General features: G+C 39.0%; 1 protein-coding gene across 1 annotated transcript; it reads left to right on the top strand.

Moving 5' to 3' along the window:
* Nucleotides 1-2,854: 2,854 nt before the first annotated feature.
* Nucleotides 2,855-12,060, top strand: LOC141232565 (pancreatic secretory granule membrane major glycoprotein GP2-like). Its single transcript, XM_073667857.1, has 7 exons — nt 2,855-2,903; nt 3,034-3,105; nt 3,454-3,671; nt 6,430-6,584; nt 9,717-9,971; nt 11,355-11,511; nt 11,935-12,060. The coding sequence occupies exons 1-7, from the start codon at nt 2,855-2,857 to the stop codon at nt 12,058-12,060; spliced, it is 1,032 nt and encodes a 343-aa protein (XP_073523958.1).
* The last annotated feature ends 7,271 nt before the right edge of the window (nt 12,061-19,331 follow it).

Raw genomic sequence — 19,331 nt, 5'->3', positions numbered from 1 at the left:
AGGGCTAGTGGGGCCATCACCATCATACTGTGTGGACAGTTTTGTTGAGGCCATTATACTGTGTGGAGGGCTGTGTTGGGGCCATTATACTGTAGTTCAGTCATTATACTGTGTTGGGGGACACCATACTTTGCTAGGGATGGGGGGGGGATACAGTAGGGTAATCATGCTGTGCGTGTGGAGGTTACTGTGGAGGAATTCACTATGGGGGTATCATACTGTATTTGGGGGGCACTTTTGTTGCCATCCTACTTTATAGGGGCAATGAGAGGGGAATCTAGGAGCTTCAATAGTAGGAAAATTACTTTTGTAAGAGCTGCAAAGTTGTGAGATATGCTCTCCTGCAGCCGGGGGTCACGTGATGCCTGTGAGCGGCCAGTGATAGCGCCACTCACAGGCATTTTCTGCAGCGGAAGGTATTTACAAAAAGTCTTAGTGGCCCCGGGGGAATACATAGGGGAGGGGATATAAAGTAGTGGACAACCCCTTTTAATGCAGAATTTCTAATAGTTTCCTGTAGACTTTAAAGCAGACATTCAGCAATTTGGACCTTAAAAAGTTAGATTGAAAAAATGTCAGTTTAAAAAACACTGTAAATAGATGAGTGAATTCAGTTTAAATTATCATGCTGTATCCCCTGAACACCATCTGAACTATTAAAAACTTGTGCATATATATAAATCATCTTCCTTTTATGAGTACCCTAAATTAGCAAAACTCTGAGCTCTCATAGCTCTATTGATGTGAACATTATTTTCTTTATTGACATCTCAAGTATGTAGATCTATGTCCTTTCTGTTCTGCTACATGATGCTTATGGGAGGTAATCTATTGTCTTCATAATGATCATGACGACATACATTAGCATGTTTGTCAATTGTTGCCATGGACAAGCAAACTGAACTTTAGTTTTGCTTGATATTGCAGAAATAAATCACTTTAGGCTAAAATAGCTGAATTTTTAGTATCAGGGTTGGGTACTGTCGTGGACACTTGTGTCACCACATACACACCCTGTCACCGTACATCCTCTGGCTGGACCAGCGGCACAAGAACAAGCAGTATATAAGCAGCTCCAACCAGTCCTAAACATCTACAAGCTTCACCTGATCTTCTCATCAAGGTAAACCACCAAGCTTCTCCATGCTTATCCAGACTACTAGCTAAAAGAAATGTGAATTATTCCTTTTTACTGTTATTACTATTATTATTACATACTTGTTTAATTCAATGATGCTTTTAGATCATGTTTGAAATGGCGGACATAGATTTTCCTAGATAAGTTCTTGATAAATTCACATAAATTATATGTATTATAATGCACAGTAATATTTATATGCTGAGATATCACTTTGCATTTTCTTGCTTGTAAACACCAAATACATAAATGTAGCAACAAAGTAATAATGTAAAATATTTTGCAATATTTCTTCTATTTGTATTTCTTTTATCAATGTTTTTGTGTTGATGTAAAATTTTGTTTATTTTCTGAAAAAGGTTCAAAATGAATAAAATAGCATTGTACTAAAACGTCAGGCTCTTTCATTAACCGTAATACTCACAATGCATTTCCTAATTATATTGTGAATGTACATTATAACGGAGGTTAGCTGAGATTTTAAGAAATCTGCCTAAGAATACAGCATGTTATTACATAATCATGTAACCATTAATTACCTGCCGGATTCGCAGCGGCTCCGGTGCTGTCACTCAGTGGGCACCTCCAATCCTGCACTGATGATGTCTCATCCATTTAAGTTACTACTGCAGCCAATCATTGGCCTTAACAATGATGTTTGCACATAATTCCAGGAATGACTATTAGGTTGGAGTCACACAAGTGTATGTTCGCTCATGCGACAGAATTGGGCTGCTCATGCAAATTACACTCCGCTCAAACTCTGTCAGAGTGTGAGCCGAGTGTCAGTGCTCTGTGCTCCCATCGTCTCGCATGAGAGATTCGCAACACAGGTGCGGAAGAGAAGGAGAAAATAATTTCTCCATCTCCTCCATTGTCAGCATCCTTGGTAATCAGACTGCACTCGGATGACATCCGAGTGCAGTGCGATGTTCCACTTGCACCCATAGACTTGTATGGGTGACTGTGATCCGACTCTCTGATGTAATCGCAGCATGCTGTGATTGTTCTCTCATGCCGAATCGGCAGATCTGAACTGTTCCATAGAATAACATTGCTCTGAGTTCTATGCGATGTTTTATTGCATAGCACTCGTCCGATGTATACGCTCATGTGAACGAGCCCTTACAGGGAGCCACTTACCTGTAACTTGAGAAAATCCAAATCTCTTATATTCTTAACATGGTTTCCTAAATATCTTCAATGGAATTGAGACAGAACCAGCGACATAACTGTTAAAGTTAATGGAAAACATCAAAATCTTTCTTAGATCATTGACAAGATCAAATCCTCCATATCCACAATGGCTGTAAGAAAAACAAACCCCTAATGTTACTGAAAAAAATCCTTCATACATGAATCTGTATAGAGGCCTAGCACTGTGTGATGGAGCTGCCGGGAGGAGCGAGGCAGGACATGAAGCAGCTCATATTCACATCTTATAGAAAAACATTTTATTTCCCCATGTAATATTCTAGACGCGGTACAGTATGGGCACGATTTCTAGGATGAATTCATCAGCCGTATCCCTCCTTCCTTTACCTCTTTTATCCAAACCTGCCCATCTGACACCACTCTTTGGAGGATTTCTTGTGTGAAGATAATAAAAAGGAAGGACACATCTTATTTTAACACTTAGTGGGAAATTAAATCAATTTGTCAAAGGACTAAAAACAAATCTTAATGATTAACTGTTTCCTTTGTCTTGTAGGCACAATGAAGATTTTACTAGGATTACTTCTGGCGCTGTGCGGTTTTTTATCAGGTAAGAAAAATTCATATATTGTATAAAATCAAGGAAATTTTATTTAAAGATTTATTCATTTCACAAAGTGTTAGCGGGGATTGTAGAAGTGTAACATGTCTTACCACATTATTATTTTCTCTTCATGTAGTGCATGCAGTAACCGAATCTTGTGATCCACCGGCCAATTGTACCTGTGACCTCAGTAACTACAATTCTTCAGGTAAGGAATACAGAGCGTGAGCGTTCTCAGCAATTGTTACATTGCAGCAGCATTGCTTCCAAAGAAAGAAGATCTCTGCAGCCCCCACAGAAGGCCATGGAGCCCCACATGGAGTCCTTTTAGCTCCATGTAACATTGATGCCACCTCCTACACATGGCGGAGGATTATCTAATTATGCATTATAATTCGTTATAATTGGTGAATTCCAGCGATAAGATGGTTATAATACATGTAATCTTATAATACACTTGTAAATTGTTAATGAACCCGCTTGTATTTGACTCCGAATGGTTTTCTGTGTGCATTTCTGTGTGTAAAAGAAGTTTATCCGTTGTTTCCCCATTTAGTGACACCACCAACTCCAACTATTAACTGCTCAAATGGAGTGATGACCATTTATATTTCAAAATGCCAACTGGAAGCGAGCCTGTTCAACATCTCTAACTTGGCACTGCTTAATAACACTGATCCCGACTGTGCAAGTAAAGAATACTCGGTAGATGGAGAGTTTCAAGTCGCCTTCCATAATCCAATGAGCTCCGCAAAGTGCGGCAACAGTTTAACAGTGAGTACAAGAAAAACATGCTTCAATGTATGATGAAAACAGGCACATGTCTACCAAGCTCAAGTAGGACCCTCAATGCCATTTTTCAATAGATAAGATGCCTTGTTATCAATGTTGACATTGTATCTTTAATTACTAATTTGTGGTACAGAATTCCATAATGTGATTGCTGTTACTGTAATGCTGCTTTGTTATATATTGATGTCTGATTTGCCTTTCTTCATCACATCATCAATGATTCCTGGTCCACCGTACAGTTCTGTAATGAATGATGTTTGCATTCTTTGTATTAACTATACATATCTATGTGGTTATTTATACATAAGGTGACCATTAACACTTCTTTTTCTGAGCTTAGGAAACCCAATATTTATTACGTCTCATTATTGGAGAGAGTGCAAATCTAATTCATGATGTAGCTGCCCGCCTTTTAACCTTCTTTTGCTGTTTTATACAAATTTACATTTTTTGTAATAAGGAACCCAAATTGGTGTGTAGTATTTGAGATGTAATATGTCATTTGTAAATAGGCTTTTGTCCTCTTTTTATATACTGCTTTTGCAGCTACTGCTTGACATTGAGTACTGCTGCGGAGCTTACCTGTAAGCAGAGGACTCAGGTTCCTGTCTTGTATACACAGTTATCTTCTATTGATATTCAAACATATTTTTGGAGCTTTTGTGCATTATTTACACCAATTAACCCCTTCACGACATGCATGTACATCATATGTCATGTCACTGCCTTCAATGCGGGCTTATTTTCTGAGCCCACATCTTTCCCATCACTTAATGGCTGATTTAATCAGCCATCATGTGCCTTTACCAGCCGCGGGTGGAGCAGAGCTCTAACAGAGGCTGTTAACCTGTGAAATGCCGCTGTCAATCTCTGACAGGAACAGTTGTCACACTTCGGCAGAGGGTGCGTCATTCCACGTGCCCATCGGCTCACCCGTGACGTGATCGGTTGCCAGGACAGCTCAGGGACTGCTGGAGACCTCCGTGCTTGTCATGGCAATTCTCCTGGGAAAGCCAGCCTGTAGCTGGAGTTCATAGGAGATCGGGATTTTAGCTGACGCACTGCTATGTATAGCACAAGCAGTTGGATGATCGTAGCTTCACGTCCACTAAGAGGACTATTAAATACAATAAAAAGTAAAAAAAATATTTTTGAAAATATAGAAAAAATGTAAAAACTGCAAACATTCAAATCACCCCCTTTTTTGCTCCATTAAAAATAAATCAATTAAAAAAATTGCCATCTCTTCTTTCTCAAAAGTCCAATCTACCAAAATATAAAATAAATGAATCCGATCAGTTAATAATGATGTAACGAAAAAAAGAAAAAAAATGCCAGAATTACCGTTAATAAGCCGCAACAACTTTGCAATAAAATACAATGAGGTGATCAAAATAGCATTTTTGCCCTAAAATAGTATCGTTAAAACCGTCTTTTTTTTTCCCTAAAATTCTAAAAAAAATTTCAGCACTAATAATAATAATAAAAAAAAACATGTTCACTATATGGGAAACTGACCTGGCAATATGATTCTCCAGAACAGTTTGATTACGTAGATAACAAACAAAATTTTTTTTTACAATTTCAACGCACTTGGAATTTGTTTCCCACTTCCAGTTGTCATGCTATGTATGGGGAGAACCCAGCGTATAATGACAGGAAAAGGAAAGGGTGCCCTACAAGTTGGGAAAGGAGGAGTAGAGACCCCTAAACAGCTCAAACGACAAACCCTTATGGATCCTATATAGGTTCTGCAGCTAACGCCGAGCAGGAAACAAGCCCCTAGCTGACCCTAAAGCTTGGCCTTAGGTAGTGAAGGGGAGGGGTGAGCACTAGTCACGCCCACTGCAAACTAAAGTACACACAAGAGAAACAAACAAGGGACTACACTGAGCTTTAAAATGACACCGGAGAGAATATGACAATAATCCACAAAGGAACTCCAAGGAAATTTTAGCCAACTACTAAAATTCCAGGACTGAATAGAAGAAGAACATTCTATCACCAGCAACCCTCTGGAGAAACTGAGTGTACTTAAGGATACAGAAAGGGTGTGGTAATTAGCAGCAGAAGGAGAGGATCACCTAAAGGGTCCTAGCTTATAATCCCCAAGCAAGGTGAGGATCACGGCTGGGTCCTAGAGAGAGGGGGATCATAAAAGGATCAGGAAGATATTCTCAAGGCCAAAACGCAGTGACCTTTTACAGCATGAATTACATAATAAAATGAATGATGTCATTCAAAGGTACAACTCCTCCAGTGAAAAACAAACCTTCAGAATGCTATGTGGATGAAAAAATAAAAAAGTTACAGATCCTGGAAGAAGGGGATGAAAAAAACAAACAAAAAAGAAAATGTAAAATCGGGTGAAGGGGTTAACCTTGCATTTTATCGGCTCCCTTCTTGTCTGTGTCCGCAGCTAATGCAGGTCATTCTGAAGGATTTTATAAGTAACCTCCTAAATTGTTTGGCTTTATAAATGTGCCCGAGTCCGGTGTACAGTGACACCACTATGTGCCCGTACTGTAGGGAGAGTTCCTGCGGATACATTACACAGACTGGATGGAAGATGAACTGACATTTTCTTTGTTCCTATTTACACTTGTAATGTTGCACATACGTTTTATATTGTAATTATAATTTCACATGTAGGCCAATAGTAATGAGGAAACGCTATTCCAATATTTCTCCATCACCCCAGATAAAATGTATGACACAGCCATTATTCGTTTCTTCTCAGGTAAATGCAACTCACGCCATTTATTCCAATATCCTGCATATTTATGCTGAGCAGCACACGATCATCACTAGGAATAACGCCACTGCCAACCTCACCTGCATCTACCCCCTAACTTATCCTGTTTCCCTCAACATTACTTTAAAACCAGTATCAGGGTAAGTTCCATCCTTCTTAAAATGTCTCATAGTCTACTATCAGATATAGCAGGTCAGTGCTTGGCCATAAGTAAAATGTCTCATAGTCTACTATCAGATATAGCTGGTCAGTGCTTGGCCATAAGTAAAATGTCTCATAGTCTACTATCAGATATAGCTGGTCAGTGCTTGGCCATAAGTAAAATGTCTCATAGTCTACTATCAGATATAGCTGGTTAGTGCTTGGTCATAAGTAAAATGTCCCATAGTCTACTATCAGATATAGCTGGTTAGTGCTTGGTCATAAGTAAAATGTCCCATAGTCTACTATCAGATATAGCTGGTCAGTGCTTGGCCATAAGTAAAATGTCTCATAGTCTACTATCAGATATAGCTGGTCAGTGCTTGGCCATAAGTAAAATGTCTCATAGTCTACTATCAGATATAGCTGGTTAGTGCTTGGTCATAAGTAAAATGTCCCATAGTCTACTATCAGATATAGCTGGTCAGTGCTTGGCCATAAATAAAATGTCTCATAGTCTACTATCAGATATAGCTGGTCAGTGCTTGGCCATAAGTAAAATGTCTCATAGTCTACTATCAGATATAGCTGGTTAGTGCTTGGTCATAAGTAAAATGTCCCATAGTCTACTATCAGATATAGCTGGTTAGTGCTTGGTCATAAGTAAAATGTCCCATAGTCTACTATCAGATATAGCTGGTTAGTGCTTGGTCATAACTAAAATGTCCCATAGTCTACTATCAGATATAGCTGGTCAGTGCTTGGCCATAAGTAAAATGTCTCATAGTCTACTATCAGATATAGCTGGTCAGTGCTTGGCCATAAGTAGAATGTCTCATAGTCTACTATCAGATATAGCTGGTTAGTGCTTGGTCATAAGTAAAATGTCCCATAGTCTACTATCAGATATAGCTGGTCAGTGCTTGGCCATAAATAAAATGTCTCATAGTCTACTATCAGATATAGCTGGTTAGTGCTTGGTCATAAGTAAAATGTCTCATAGTCTCCTATCAGATATAGCTGGTCAGTGCTTGGTCATAAGTAAAATGTCTCATAGTCTACTATCAGATATAGCTGGTCAGTGCTTGGCCATAAGTAAAATGTCTCATAGTCTACTATCAGATATAGCTGGTCAGTGCTTGGTCAATGTTAAAATGTCTCATAGTCTACTATCAGATATAGCTGGTTAGTGCTTGGTCATAAGTAAAATGTCTCATAGTCTACTATCAGATATAGCTGGTCAGTGCTTGGTCAATGGTAAAATGTCTCATAGTCTACTATCAGATATAGCTGGTCAGTGCTTGGTCATAAGTAAAATGTCTCATAGTCTACTATCAGATATAGCTGGTCAGTGCTTGGTCATAAGTAAAATGTCTCATAGTCTACTATCAGATATAGCTGGTCAGTGCTTGGTCATAAGTAAAATGTCTCATAGTCTACTATCAGATATAGCTGGTTAGTGCTTGGCCATAAGTAAAATGTCTCATAGTCTCCTATCAGATATAGCTGGTCAGTGCTTGGTCATAGGTAAAATGTCTCATAGTCTACTATCAGATATAGCTGGTCAGTGCATGGTCATAAGTAAAATGTCTCATAGTCTACTATCAGATATAGCTGGTTAGTGCTTGGCCATAAGTAAAATGTCTCATAGTCTACTATCGGATATAGCTGGTCAGTGCTTGGTCATAAGTAAAATGTCCCATATTCTACTATCAGATATAGGTGGTCAGTGCTTGGCCATAAGTAAAATGTCTCATAGTCTACTATCAGATATAGCTGGTTAGTGCTTGGTCATAGGTAAAATGTCTCATAGTCTACTATCAGATATAGCTGGTCAGTGCATGGTCATAAGTAAAATGTCTCATAGTCTACTATCAGATATAGCTGGTTAGTGCTTGGCCATAAGTAAAATGTCTCATAGTCTACTATCAGATATAGCTGGTTAGTGCTTGGTCATAAGTAAAATGTCTCATAGTCTACTATCAGATATAGCTGGTCAGTGCTTGGTCATAAGTAAAATGTCTCATAGTCTACTATCAGATATAGCTGGTTAGTGCTTGGTCATAAGTAAAATGTCTCATAGTCTACTATCAGATATAGCTGGTCAGTGCTTGGTCAATGGTAAAATGTCTCATAGTCTACTATCAGATATAGCTGGTCAGTGCTTGGTCATAAGTAAAATGTCTCATAGTCTGCTATCAGATATAGCTGGTTAGTGCTTGGCCATAAGTAAAATGTCTCATAGTCTGCTATCAGATATAGCTGGTCAGTGCTTGGCCATAAGTAAAATGTCCCATAGTCTGCTATCAGATATAGCTGGTCAGTGCTTGGTCATAAGTAAAATGTCCCATAGTCTACTATCAGATATAGCTGGTCAGTGCTTGGCCATAAATAAAATGTCTCATAGTCTACTATCAGATATAGCTGGTTATTGCTTGGTCATAAGTAAAATGTCTCATAGTCTACTATCAGATATAGCTGGTCAGTGCTTGGTCATAAGTATAATGTCTCATATTCTACTATCAGATATAGCTGGTTAGTGCTTGGCCAAAAGTAAAATGTCTCATAGTCTACTATCAGATATAGCTGGTTAGTGCTTGGTCATAAGTATAATGTCTCATATTCTACTATCAGATATAGCTGGTTAGTGCTTGGTCATAAGTAAAATGTCTCATAGTCTACTATCAGATATAGCTGGTTAGTGCTTGGTCATAAGTATAATGTCTCATATTCTACTATCAGATATAGCTGGTTAGTGCTTGGCCATAAGTAAATGTCTCATAGTCTACTATCAGATATAGCTGGATAGTGCTTGGTCATAAATAAAATGTCACATAGTCTACTATCAGATATAGCTGGTCAGTGCTTGGTCATAAGTAAAATGTCTCATAGTCTACTATCAGATATAGCTGGTTAGTGCTTGGCCTTAATAAAATGTCTCATAGTCTACTATCAGATATAGCTGGTCAGTGCTTGGTCATAAGTAAAATGTCTCATAGTCTACTATCAGATATAGGTGGTCAGTGCTTGGCCATAAGTAAAATGTCTCATAGTCTACTATCAGATATAGCTGGTTAGTGCTCGGCCATGAATAAATGCCATACTACTAATGTGTTTTGTGTATTTCTCAGGAGCACAGACATCGCAGTGCCAGGAGTAACAGGAACAATGAATGTAATTATGACAGTATATACAGATGATCAATTTACCCAACAAGTTACAGCCGACTCATCGCTAACCGTGGAACAAACGGTTTATATTCGAGTAGTGATGCCAGAATTGGATGCAAACCAATTTAACATTAAAGTGATAAGACTATACGCCACCCCAGGTGGGGTTGATCCTACAAATGGGCCGGTATTTAATCTAACAAGTGGATCAGATGGGTAAGCTTCCCTGCTTTCTAAGCTCTGCTTGTCTTTAAGATGAGGCACAAAAACTTCTCAGTCATTCTCACTGCTATAATGTAGAAATAAAAAGTTAAGATTAAAGGGAATCTGCCAGGTCTCCCATGTCCTCGAGCCCACCAGTATATGTGTATGTATTGCTAAATTCCCTGCCTAACCAGCCCTTTATCCTGTTAGTCACCTATACAACTTGACAAAAAGTATCTATAAGCTCCATTTTTCTTATGCAAATGAGTCTTTTGATTAGTCGATGGGGCGTTAGTTTCCCCGGAATAGTCGTCCTTCTTTACATCTCATCACGCCGATGTGGGCTTGATAACATGGTTTGCAAGAGCCAGCATCATCGATAGCTCCCTGCAAACCTCGCGAATGCCTGCGGCTTTCTTCAGGCATGTCATTGCACCTCTGAAGATAGTTGTACGCCTAATGGCTTCAGAGGTGTACTGCTCATGACCGCAAGTGTAGAATATGTATGTGAGCCGCCTTCTGCACTTTTGGTCATGTACAGCGCGCCTCTAAAGCCGGGAAGCATACACACGGCTTCATAGGCGCAATGACATGCCTGAAGAAAGCTGGGCCCAGTATCTTGTCACTTGGTCCTTGATCTAAGCACAAGCTACACAAACCTTTTGACTGGTAGTTATGTTTAGATTTCCCATTACATTTTGCTCATGCAATAGAAACTTAGATTTCATATAGATCCAGAAAATGAGACAACATAACGGGGGGTTTACTTCAGTCCACATTACTTCAACGGAATCAATCACCAGGTTTTTGCTACCTAATGTTGTAGCAGTATAATGTAGGGACAGATATCCTGATATGTCACTTACTGGACTGCTTAGTATAGTTTTATAAAACCACAGTTTTATCAGCAGGAGATTATTATTAGATGACTAATAAACTTGCTGTCCAGCCATACCATCATGACTGACTTGCAGCTTTCTGCCTATGCAGTGTACACAGAAAGCTGTCAGTCAGTGGTGGGGTGGGGTTATACAGAGCTCAGCATTCAGAAAACTGTAAATCTGCAGAAGAGAAAACTGCAGCAACCAAAAAAGTAAGTGGAACATCAAGGTCTCTGCCCTTACATAGTCCGGCTCTCAGATGGGGTAGAAAAACCTGGTGACAGATTCCCTTTAATATGGGAGCATAATATTTTTGCATTGTGCTATAGCATCTTCATCATAAAATAAAAAATAATCTCTTTTATCACTTCTAGATACTTAACTCCCAATAATATAACCCTACACTGACACAGAGGCCATTGTACAGGGCTAATGAGCAGCACTCAATAAGCATAAGTGACGCCAGTATGAGTAGGGACTCTGTGATTCTTACATCTACATCCATTATGTTTAGGTGCCCGGACCCTCAATATGGTGTTGGCCTCATTTCTGTCCTTAATAATGGTAATGGCACTGAAGCAAGATTCGCAATGAAAGTCTTCAAGATCACTAACAATGACTATGTACAGCTGTACGCCGATGTCACGATCTGCAACTCAACCTGTGCAGTGGTAAGAGCGTTTCATCCATTATTCCTGAATCCTAAGCTCTGATACAGTAAAGCCAAAAGTAAGAGATAAAAGAATAGAGGAGTGCTGTTATTTCATAGATAACTCTAAATGTCTCCTATATTACTGATAGGTCACGTGCATACTGTCAGTATTTGGTCAGTATTACATCAGTATTTATAAGGCAAAACCAGGAGTGGAACAATCAGAGGAAAAGTATATTAGAAACATGTCACCACTTCTGTATTTTTTACATAATCCTGTTTTTGGCTTACAAATACTGAGGTCCAAACCTGTGATTGATCCCTTACATTCCTCTTTTCATGTGTAGTTACATTAGCTCCCAGTTACATTTTGTATTAAAGTATCAGTTTTTTAACTGAAGTAAAATCTCAATTAAACAATGTTGTTTTCTACATTGTGCAGAACTGCAATCAAAAAAGTGGTAAATCATCAACACCAGATAATGTGGCAACTTTAAACGTGGAGTTAATTGCTGGTAAGGAAAATCTCCAGATTTTACTGCTATATGTGCTGGAACAATGGGCCTGAATCATTAACCCTGGTGGTGTGCACGTCAGGCTTAAAGGGAAACTGTCAGCAGGTTGTTGCTGCCTCATCTGGCAGCAGTGTAATGTAGGAAATCCAGCAGTTGTGACTCAATCAGAGGTCTTATATGTAGAATGCAGCAGAGCTGAGGAAGCTAGCCCCACCCACATCAGGCTCTTTGTGTACATTGTCTATTCACAGTAAGCTGCTTATCACAGGATGGGGCGAAGTCTGACAACTTGGCACCAGGGAGCTAGTCTGTGCAGTGATAATGTACTGGTGATAAAACATTCACTATATGGAAACAAATGCACACAGCCTAATAAGTGGGACATAGCTGAAATCAGTGCCTCAGCCACTACCTCATGCTGCCTCAGTCATGTCCTGTCCTGCACATCTTCCACCCATTTAAAAGACGCTGACCTGGACTGACATGAAAATACCAAAGCCACAAAATTTCAGCACATCTCCAAGTTGCACAAAAACTTTGCAATACTTTTAGGTGTATTAGTGAACTGTCAATAACACCTTATTGAATTGGGGCCATGGTGCATTAAAGTGTGCTGAACCATTGTATTGCAGTATCAGACTAGACTTTCTTAGGCCAACCAGAGCTCAGGTTTCTAAGCACCTATCCTCCATACAGAATATTTACATCTCCACTTTTAGTGTCATAGTAAACTTATTCCCCCTGCGGGACATGTTATCAATGACCTCTAATAGGTAACTCGTGAATCCACCCAAGAGTAAAAGACTTTAGTGTCAGTGATTGACTCAAACCGATCCTCAGAGGAACTCAGTTATGTTTCCTCTATTGTGAGATGGCCTAGGGTCAATAATAAATCTCTTATTTCTCTCTCTCTCTCCCTCTCTATGTGTGTATGTAGGGATATATATAGATAGATAGATAGATAGATAGATAGATAGATAGATAGATACAATATGTTTAGTGCATGTACACATTAGTTATTTTGCTCTCTTATTGCTTAGCTTCATTTTTCTAAGTTGTCTTCTGTTCATTTTTTCTTTGATTAATAATGGATCAGTTTGTGATGAATGTATCTTGATTAGCCTTGTTGTGTTTCCTTTTTACAGACAGCAATCCTCTTTCTGGAGCCACGAGCTGTAAGTTTTTATTTATATCTGATGTGATTTTTCAAGACCAAATAAAATTTTACTTTTCATGTGAAAAATGTAACTTTATATATTTTTATACATTTATAACGACACCTTAAGCTTGAATTATGTTTTGTTATCTGTCAATTTATAAATCACTTCATTTCTCTGAATCATTTTACAAGAAAAATATTTTTTTTATTTTAGTTTTTTTATTACTTACATTAAAGCTTAGAGGTTGAGGAAACAAGTTTATATGAAATCCCTAAGACTGTTTTTACTACACAACAGACTGTTCTCATATTTCCCCTCATATTTTCTGATCCAGAGTGTTTCTAAATTAGGATTACAGGAGGCCAAAGAGGTTTTAGTTATTGGCTGATTAGTTTTATCCATATTAGATTTACTTCAAAATACTTTTTTAATGTATTATTTCTTGCTGAATTTAAAATTGTATTTTTTCTTCAGATATATTTTTTATGTTGTTACTTCCTTTATAAATGCCTATGAGAACAAAATGTACAAAAAGCACAGCTGAAGTATGCTGCGCTTCAGTAATGTAAAAAAATCACACACAACTAACATTAAAAACACACTGTAGCCCATTCCTGTAAAATTATTGTTATTATTATTATTATCATTATTACAATCTTAATGATTTTTAGCTAAAACTTGGCTACAGTGATTTTGTTGCAAAAAAAAAATTGTTGTAACATGTTTTGTAGTCATTGCACTTTTTACAAATTTGGGAATTTTTTGGTCATTTTAGAAGTAAGCAGATCCTACATAGCCATGGATACTAACAAAACTGCTCTGTATGTTTTCCTGTAGGTTCCTCCATGTCATGGACCTTGGTATCACTCATCTCACTGCTTATTGCCAAGTTTATGTAAAGAATTTCCTTTCGCATCTCTAAAGTCAGAAAACAGGAGAAATCTGCTTTGTCAAATGGATAGCTAAAGATTTTGTGCGCTTTCCTTAGTTTTTATTCTTTATTTTCCTAAATTATTAAATAGTCCAAAAATAAGGCACAAATAAGAACTGTCTAAGTAACAGAATATGGAATCAAATGTATCTAAGTTCACAGAAAGAGGCCATAATTACTACAGATATATCCACCGATTCCCAGCAGCAAACAGACACTACATTAGTATATGGAGGTGGCAGAGGTGGAATATACCGATGAACAGATGAGGCCAGTTGGGTATTTTGGCCAAAATATTAAATAACACCTCATGTTCATCATTTCACGGGATACAGTTAGGCTTTGTGATTCTGGTGGAGGAAGGTGCTACAGTACTCTGTGAAGAACACATGGAAGGTGCTAGTCAGCTTCTTAGATCTAACCAGGGGCGTAACTACCATAGGTGAAGGGGTTGAAATAGGATCTGGGCCCTGAAGCCTGAGAAGCCCACAAAGTCCCTTTGGCCCATAAGAAAAGACCAATATTATTAAAGACTATTAAACATTAGCTATCATTGGGGGCCAAGTTGGAACTTTCCCATTGAGTGCATTGAACTTCACGTAACACCACTGGATCTAACAGTATGTGCATCACTAATAGACTGTAAGCTGACATGGAGCACTAAAAGATACCATGTGCCCTATAAAAGTCACCCCACTCCCGTCATTAATGAGAACTGTGTGAGAGGCTTTTCAGTATATTGCACCTAAGCACCCGGCCCCATACAGAATTATTACTTATTACACCATTCTTATTTATGGACTATGGAAACTTTTGGCTTTAAGCTACTTGGACATGGAACTATCTTATAGCATTTGACTAATATTAAGCACTTTTGCACTCTGAGCTCTTTTTGTACTGTTAAAATATCTCCTGTAAAACACTTTGTGCACCTTGTCCTGTAAATATATAAATACAGCATATATATTTATGTATATATATATGTTTTAACTTATTAACCAATGTAAAGCTTTCTAGCATGTAATAAATATCATTGCAATAATATAGTTTGTGTTTTTATTCAGTACAAATTTGTTTTTTATATTTAAGAGCGTTAAGGTTTTGTGCAATATGAAGCAATGAAAATATTTCAGTTAGAGATGACTATTTGATCCTTAGGGCATTGCTGAAATGACCGATAGCCAAAAGTGGCTCAAAATTTGTCAATCAGATGCATTGTTTCCTGTTTCAGAACACGTTTGCAATATAAATCTATGGTGTTTTGAAAGTTAGCACTGCCAGCCAATATAAGGTACTACTACTACAAACAGAGGTGTTCATAGAAATCACAACTCCCCATGGCAGAAGTCCTGATTGGGCCCCCCCAAAAAATAAAGAAATGAAGCAATTATGAAATGAATTCCTCCACAGTACCCTCTACACGCTCAGTATGATAAGCCCACAGTACCCATCAAAGTATTATACCCCTTCAGTGACCCCTACATAGTATGAAGCCCCCATAGTGACCCCAACATAATTTAATGGCCCCCACAGTCCCTTACACAACACAAAGTATGATGGCTCGACACAGTCCGTCCACAGAGAATAAGGCCCACACAGCCCTCAACACAATATGATGTCCAATACATAGCCCCACATACAGATTAATGGCCCTCCATACAGTATAATGGCCCGACAAAGTATTGTAAGGTTTTACTCACTCAGCTGCGTTGGAGGTAGCCACAGGAAACAGGTTTTTTTTAAATGTCCAAGGCAGGTTTATTAAGACTGCATAAACCGGACTATATAAGTAAACAAAACAACAGCTTTTTCCGGCACAGAGTGATAAAACAGAAATTAAACAGTCCATACAGTATGGTGGGTTCGCCCTCTCATGGTCAGTGTCCTTTAGCAAAACACCCTGGAGGTCTCTACAGCTCCAGTCACAGACACTGAGTGAGACACTTGGTTTCCATTTTATCTGCCAAACCACGCCCCCGGGGTGGGGATATGTGAGCAGCCACTCCCACCCATCTCTATGACAGCTTGTAAAGCCTGGCCCTGATATGCCCTATTAACTCGCTTAGCACTATACGTGCTGGAGCATGCTTTCTCAGGCTTATATCACTGAAGTTACTAACCTCGATGATACATATCTCCCCTCAAAGACCTGTCCGGTGGCCATCTTACATACCCCCTCTGCCCAAAGCTGGAAGGCTTGGCACCTTCCACTGTCAAATAGTGGACCCTCGACAGTGCATCAGCAGTGCCATGCAGTTTTACTGGTCTATGCTCTACATGGAAGTTAAAGTCTTGAAGCGCTAGGAACCACCTGGTCACTTGGGCATTCTTCCCCTTCTTTTCCCTCATCCACCTTAATGGGGCATGGTCTGACACTAGGATCCTGTCCATGGCTCTCTGGAAGGTAGCTGGAGCTCCTTGCAACCCAATTGGCATCCTTGTGTACTGGAAACAACCATTTGGCATTGAGAAGGTCGCCTTCTCCTTGACATCTTGGGACAAGGGAATTGACAATATCCTTTCATGAGGTCAAGGGTGGTAATGTACTTAGTCGGCCCCAACCTTTCAATCAGTTCATTTACCCTGGGCATTGGGTAGATGTCGAACTTCGAGATCTCATTGAGCTTCCTATAGTCATTGCAAAACCGCAATTCTCCATCTGGTCTCAGCACTTAGACTATGGGACTGGATCAGCTACTTTTGGACTTCTCAATGACTCCCAGACTCAGCATTCGCTTCACCTCTTTTGAGATTAACTCTTAGTAACATAGTAACATAGTTTTTAAGGTTGAAGGAAGACTAAGTCTATCTAGTTTAACCCGTAGCCTAACATGTTGATCCAGAGGAAGGCAAAAAAAAAACCATGTGGCAAACACTAAGCTCCACAATGGGGAAAAAATTCTTTCCTGACTCCATATGACAATCAGACTAGTTCCCTGGATCAACGCCCTATCAAGGAATCTAGTATATATAACCTGTAATATTATACTTTTCAAGAAAGGCATCCATGCCCTTCTTAAATTTTAGTAGTGAATCACTCATTACAACATCATGCGGCAAAGAGTTCCATAGTCTCACTGCTCTTACAGTAAAGAATCCGCATCTGTGATTATGATTAAACTTTCTTTCCTCCAGACGTAGAAGATGCCCCCTTGTCCCCGTCTCAGTCCTCAGAGTAAAAAGATCAGTAGAAAGGTCTTTGCTCTGTTCCCTTATATACTTGTACACAGTAAAAAGAACACCCCTAAGCCTTCGTTTTTCCAAACTAAATAACCCCAAGTGTAATAACCTGTCTTGGTATTGCAGACCCCCCAGTCCTCTAATAACCTTGGTCGCTCTTCTCTGCACCCGCTCTAGTTCAGCTATGTCTTTCTTATACACCGGAGACCAGAACTGTACACAGTATTCTAAGTGTGGTCGCACTAATGACTTGTATAGAGTTAAAATTATGTTCTCGTCATGAGCATCTATGCCTCTTTTAATGCATCCCATTATTTTATTTGCCTTTGCAGCAGCTGCCTGACACTGGGCACCAAACGTGACCTTGTCGCCGCCTACACACCCAGGTCTTTTTCAGTTACAGTTTTGCCCAGTGATTTACAATTAAGCATATAATTATACATTTTATTTCCTCTGCCCAAGTGCATTACCTTACATTTATGTCCATTAAAGCTCATTTGCCATTTATCAGCCCAAGCTTCTAGTTTACATAGAGCCTCCTGTAATATAAAATTGTCCTCCTCTGTATTGATTACCCAGCAGAGTTTAGTGTCATCTGCAAATATTGAAATACCACTCTGTATGCCCCCTACAAGGTCACTAATAAATATGTTAAAAAGAAGCTAGCCCAATACTGACCTCTGTGGAACCCCACTGTTAACTGAGACCCTGTCTGAGTGTTTTCCATTAATAACCACCCTTTGTTTCCTATCACTGAGCCAGTTCTTAACCCACTTACATATATTTTCCCCTATCCCCATTGTACTCATTTTATGTATCAACCTTTTGTGTGGAACCGTATCAAAAGCTTTTGAAAAGTCCATATACACAACATCCACTGCATTTCCTTGTCCAGTCCGAAACTTACCTCTTCATAAAAGCTGATCAGAGTAGTCTGACAGGAACGGTCCCTGGTAAACCCATGTTGATATTGGGTCAAGAGGTTATTCTTCTTCAGATACTCTAGTATAGCATCTCTTAGGAAACCCTCCAGGATTTTACCCACAGTAGAGGTTAAGCTTGCCGGCCTATAATTTCCAAGTTCGTTTTTCGTCCCCTTTTTGAATATTGGCACCACATTTGCTATACGCCAGTCCTGTGGTACAGACCCTGTTATTATGGAATCTTTAAAGATTAAAAATAATGGTCTATCTATGACGTTACTTAATTCCTGCAGTACTCGGGGGTGTATCCCATCCAGGCCCGGGGATTTGTCAACTTTAGTGATTTTTAGACGCCGCCATACTTCCTGCTGGGTTAAGCAAGTGACATTTAATGGAGAATTTTTGTCATCACTAATCATGTTTTCTGTCATGCGATTTTGTTGTGTAAATACTGTTGAGAAAAAATCATATAGCATATTGGCTTTATCCTCATCCTCATCCACCATTTCACCCAGACTATTTTTTAGGGGGCCAAAGCTTTCATTTTTTGGGCAATGAGTCTCTCTGTCTCAATCTTTGCAGCTTTGATTTGGTTTTTACAGAATGTATTTAATGTTCTGTATTTATTTAATGCCTCATCACTACCTACTTGCTTTAGTTCTCTAAATGCTTTCTTTTTGTCACTTAATGCACCCCTTACAGCTCTATTTAGCCATAGTGTTTTCCTTCTATTTCTAGCATGTTTATTCCCATAGGGTATATATTGTGCACAGGTCCTATTCAGGATGCTAATAAATGTCTCCCATTTGCTTTGTGTAGTTTTATGTCTCAGGATATCGTCCCAGTTTATTGCGCTAAGATCATCTCTCAACCGTTGGAAATTTGCCTTCATGAAGTTTAGTGTCCTTGTAACCCCTCTACTACACATCCTATTAAAGGATATATGAAAGCTTATTATTTTGTGATCAGAATTACACAAGTGACCCCCAACTCGTATATTTGATATGCGGTCTGGTCTCTTGGGTCCTGAACCAGTTGTGAAAGGTTATTGTCTCTCATAGTTGTCAAAAACCTATTACCTTTGCTAAAGCTAAAGTTGCCCATAATAATGACTTCTCCTTCAGTCGCTG

The sequence above is a fragment of the Phyllobates terribilis genome, unplaced genomic scaffold (genome assembly GCF_046119375.1).
Source record: "Phyllobates terribilis strain yellow unplaced genomic scaffold, ASM4611937v1 Scaffold_1__5_contigs__length_1240528914, whole genome shotgun sequence".
Classification (NCBI taxonomy): domain Eukaryota; kingdom Metazoa; phylum Chordata; class Amphibia; order Anura; family Dendrobatidae; genus Phyllobates; species Phyllobates terribilis.
Note: the sequence above shows the minus strand (reverse complement) of the source record. Positions and strands in the feature narration are given on the sequence as shown.

Excerpts from the sequence above, each read along its gene's own strand:
- LOC141232565 (XM_073667857.1), top strand. The coding sequence starts at position 2,855 with ATGAAGATTTTACTAGGATTACTTCTGGCGCTGTGCGGTTTTTTATCA. Across the intron at positions 2,904-3,033 it reads GCTGTGCGGTTTTTTATCAG|TGCATGCAGTAACCGAATCT; the intron begins GTAAGAAAAATT and ends CTCTTCATGTAG. Across the intron at positions 3,672-6,429 it reads AGTGCGGCAACAGTTTAACA|GTAAATGCAACTCACGCCAT; the intron begins GTGAGTACAAGA and ends GTTTCTTCTCAG.